This window comes from Cyprinodon variegatus, unplaced genomic scaffold (genome assembly GCF_000732505.1).
Source record: "Cyprinodon variegatus isolate N-32 unplaced genomic scaffold, C_variegatus-1.0 Scaffold765, whole genome shotgun sequence".
Lineage (NCBI taxonomy): Eukaryota > Metazoa > Chordata > Actinopteri > Cyprinodontiformes > Cyprinodontidae > Cyprinodon > Cyprinodon variegatus.
Genome location: NW_015151218.1, coordinates 91,218 through 94,244, shown reverse-complemented (window position 1 = coordinate 94,244; position 3,027 = coordinate 91,218). Strand labels below are relative to the sequence as shown.

At 39.7% G+C, this 3,027-nt stretch overlaps 1 protein-coding gene across 4 annotated transcripts in view; it reads right to left on the bottom strand.

The window, feature by feature from the left end:
- Positions 1-542: 542 nt before the first annotated feature.
- Positions 543-3,027, bottom strand: part of LOC107098281 (E3 ubiquitin-protein ligase RNF220-like) — a 44,171-nt gene continuing 41,686 nt past the window's right edge. For all 4 annotated transcript variants that reach the window (XM_015395862.1, XM_015395863.1, XM_015395865.1 and 1 more), the window contains one exon: positions 543-1,570. In XM_015395862.1, the coding sequence (XP_015251348.1) occupies positions 1,499-1,570 (72 nt within the window). In that variant the 3' untranslated portion in view covers positions 543-1,498. The remainder of the gene's footprint in view (positions 1,571-3,027) is intronic.

The window sequence follows — 3,027 nt, the reverse complement described above, 5'->3', positions numbered from 1 at the left end:
TGGCTGCTGATGCCGCTGCAGTAAAGGGCGAAAGGGAAAATGCCATGGGTTTTTGAGATTGCCAGTACAGCCTTGGGCATCTTTCTTTTAAAGAGCCTTTACTCATGTCTAACAAAAAAAAAGTATGCAACTGGACCTTTTCCTTGGGATCCCTTTATGTAGCACACCATTATGGGAATATTAGGAAAACTTTCCATCTGAGACATGTAAGGGATAAAAATAAGTGTTAACTATGATCTGATCATTGCGTTACTCCAACTTCGATGAGGAAGAAATGGTTAACAGAAGAAGCTTGGCTGGAAAATGTTTTAAAGAACATTATCAATGGTCTGCATGGTTCCAGGAAATGCTGGACAAGAGGAATCTCACCTTTCAATTAAAAACTAACATCTGTCCTTGCTTTATGATCTAAAATAGTTCCTCAGGGCACCCTGCAGAAAAGCTAGATCACCTAAATCTCAACCATCTAATCTTGAGTATTTATTATTTTATCTTTTTATTCCTGTACATTCAAATAAAACTTCCACAGATCTTGTATGATCTTTTTTTTTTTTTTCAAAAATACAGAAGGCTTTTTATTTCAGCCATTTTTTCCCAACCAATACATTACTCCCAAACTGGCCTCTGACTTAAAAAAACAAACAAACCGATTTGAATGTATACTTTGATGTGAGTCTTTTAATGGTGATGTGTGTGAGTGTACAAGTGTGTCTGAACTCCATGTCATTTACACCCAACATTGTAAACTTACATAGAACTATATTACATGTGCTTGCACTGCATTTTGGATGGGAGAGAATTTTGGTTTACTTCACTAGAACACCACAAAAAGGGACAAAAGAGGTTTAGGAAAAGAAGGAGTGGAGAACAGCAAGTGTCAAACTTCTTTTCAAAGATTCTGAGGGTATTCTCAGTTTGGTTGAAAGCTCAATCTTGGGTGGCTGGTCTAATTTTCTTTTTGAAACACTCAAGCAGAAGTTCTGTGTGGAGAGAATTAGCATTTTTAAAACAGGAAAAAAAAACATAAAAAAGAAATTAACACAAAGAAGCTTTCTGTCAAGTCAGTCAGTGTTGCACCTGCTGTCCAGCTAGAGTCAATTTTGAAGAAGCACGGGAAAAAGTTCATCCCCAGCAGCATGAAGCTATCAGGAGTCAGCAGGACTTGTTTTTTTTTTTTTTTTTGGTTGGGTCGGTGGGAGTCTCCACTGATAGAAGTCCTTCAGCAGAAGAAATCTGTTAAGAATCCTGGACTTCTGGATTCCATATTTCCTTCTCTTTACGCAAATAAACGATCAGTCAGCAAGTATCCACAAGTCACCTCTTAAAGAGTGTCAGCCTCCAAAAAGAGTCAGGGGAGCCTCAGAGACCGCCATATTGTCTCAGAATGCTCTCAGAGGCTTAGAACCTACAGTCCACAGGAGAAAATTAATTGTGACTGGGAAGAGGTGGAGTCCAGAATGAGAGAACTGGAAGAATGAAGAGGCAGCCGCTGAGCTCTTTACAGGTAGACACGCCTCAGGTCTCCAGGTGAGGTGATGGTGTTGCACTGCGGGCATAGCTTCTTGTTACCCTGTGGTGAATGGAGAGAACAGTTAGTGGAGGAGCTAAGAACAATTGCAGCTAAAATTTGCATTTAAAATTAAGCTCTTTTATCAAGCCAAATGCTGTTAGGGTTACACAGGAATGATATCTCAAAATTGAATCTTTTGGAAAAGTGGGTTCAGTTTAGAATTTTTACTCACAACAGTTAATCATGCACAAAATACATTTTTGGATGTACAGATCCATATTTCTTCACTTCTGATCCCAATTTGAATCCGACACATCTGACTCAGAGCTCTGTTTGCTTTAAGGTGTAAACGTTCACAGGAATTTCATTGGTTTCAACATCAATTGGTGAAACTTTACATTGCTTGTTTAATGACTCCAGAAGTGATTCCTCCTGGCTGTGGCTAATGTACTTTAACCCATAGCTAAAGAAAAATGTTTGCGCTCTCTACTGGGGGGCTTTTGAAAATGATTTAATCAATTTGTTGCATTGTTGCTCATGACTAACCTTCTGCATCTCAGTAAAACGGACTCGCACCATTCTGTCCTGTGTTTTCTTGTGTTAAAAGTTTTTACACTGTAGGGACGATATGATGACGTCAATCTCAGGTGGATGTAGAGGGCAGAGGCTCTAATTTCCCAACTCTTAATTATTTTTAATATTCATGTATGTGCTTGTTAAACTCTAATATTACCTGCCTGTTAAGTGTCAAGACACATTTTTTCCCCAGCAGTTTATCTAATTAGGACAGCTCTTAGACAACTTTTATTGTCCAAATATTTTTTTTTAGAACAGCTTTTCAGATAGTAAATGAACATTTTCTTCTTTCAGGATAAAAAGTATTGATCTTCATTATGTACGTAACAAAGATTTGGGAAGGAAATAGTAGCATACATACAGAGTAGGGGTGGAACGGTTCACAAAATCCACGGTTCGGTTCGATTCACGGTTTTCGGTTCGGTATATGTTGATTGTTACCCGAAATCCCATAAAAATTAATGAAATTAATGAAAAAATCCTGAAAAATGTAATGAATTGTAATTTTTTTTAATGATCCGCGGAAACCCTGGATCATTTCCATGTTTTGCTACTTTGAATTTAATAATCTCGCGCATGCCCTCTACGATCTCCAAGGAACTCAGAGCGGAGCGGACGGGAGCCACAGTGGAGGCCGTAGGCTTTGCTTTGCGCAGCCGGTCTGGAGCGCAGCAGGGCAGAGCGGAGCGCTGACGGAGTATGCGGGATTTCGGGGTTAGCCTGACATGTTGGTCATGTTGCTGTTGCACACTGTTTTTATCCACAACTTTCTTTCCGCCGTCATCGTAGGTCACTCTAAATGCAAAGTGGTCCCATACAGCAGACCTATAAAGTGCTGTTGGCGCGTCTTCCAACTCCTGTTCTTTCCCACTTGCCATACCCACATAATTCTTTCTTTTTTCCCTGCTACACCCAGCTACGCTGCTTCACTTCTTCTTCTT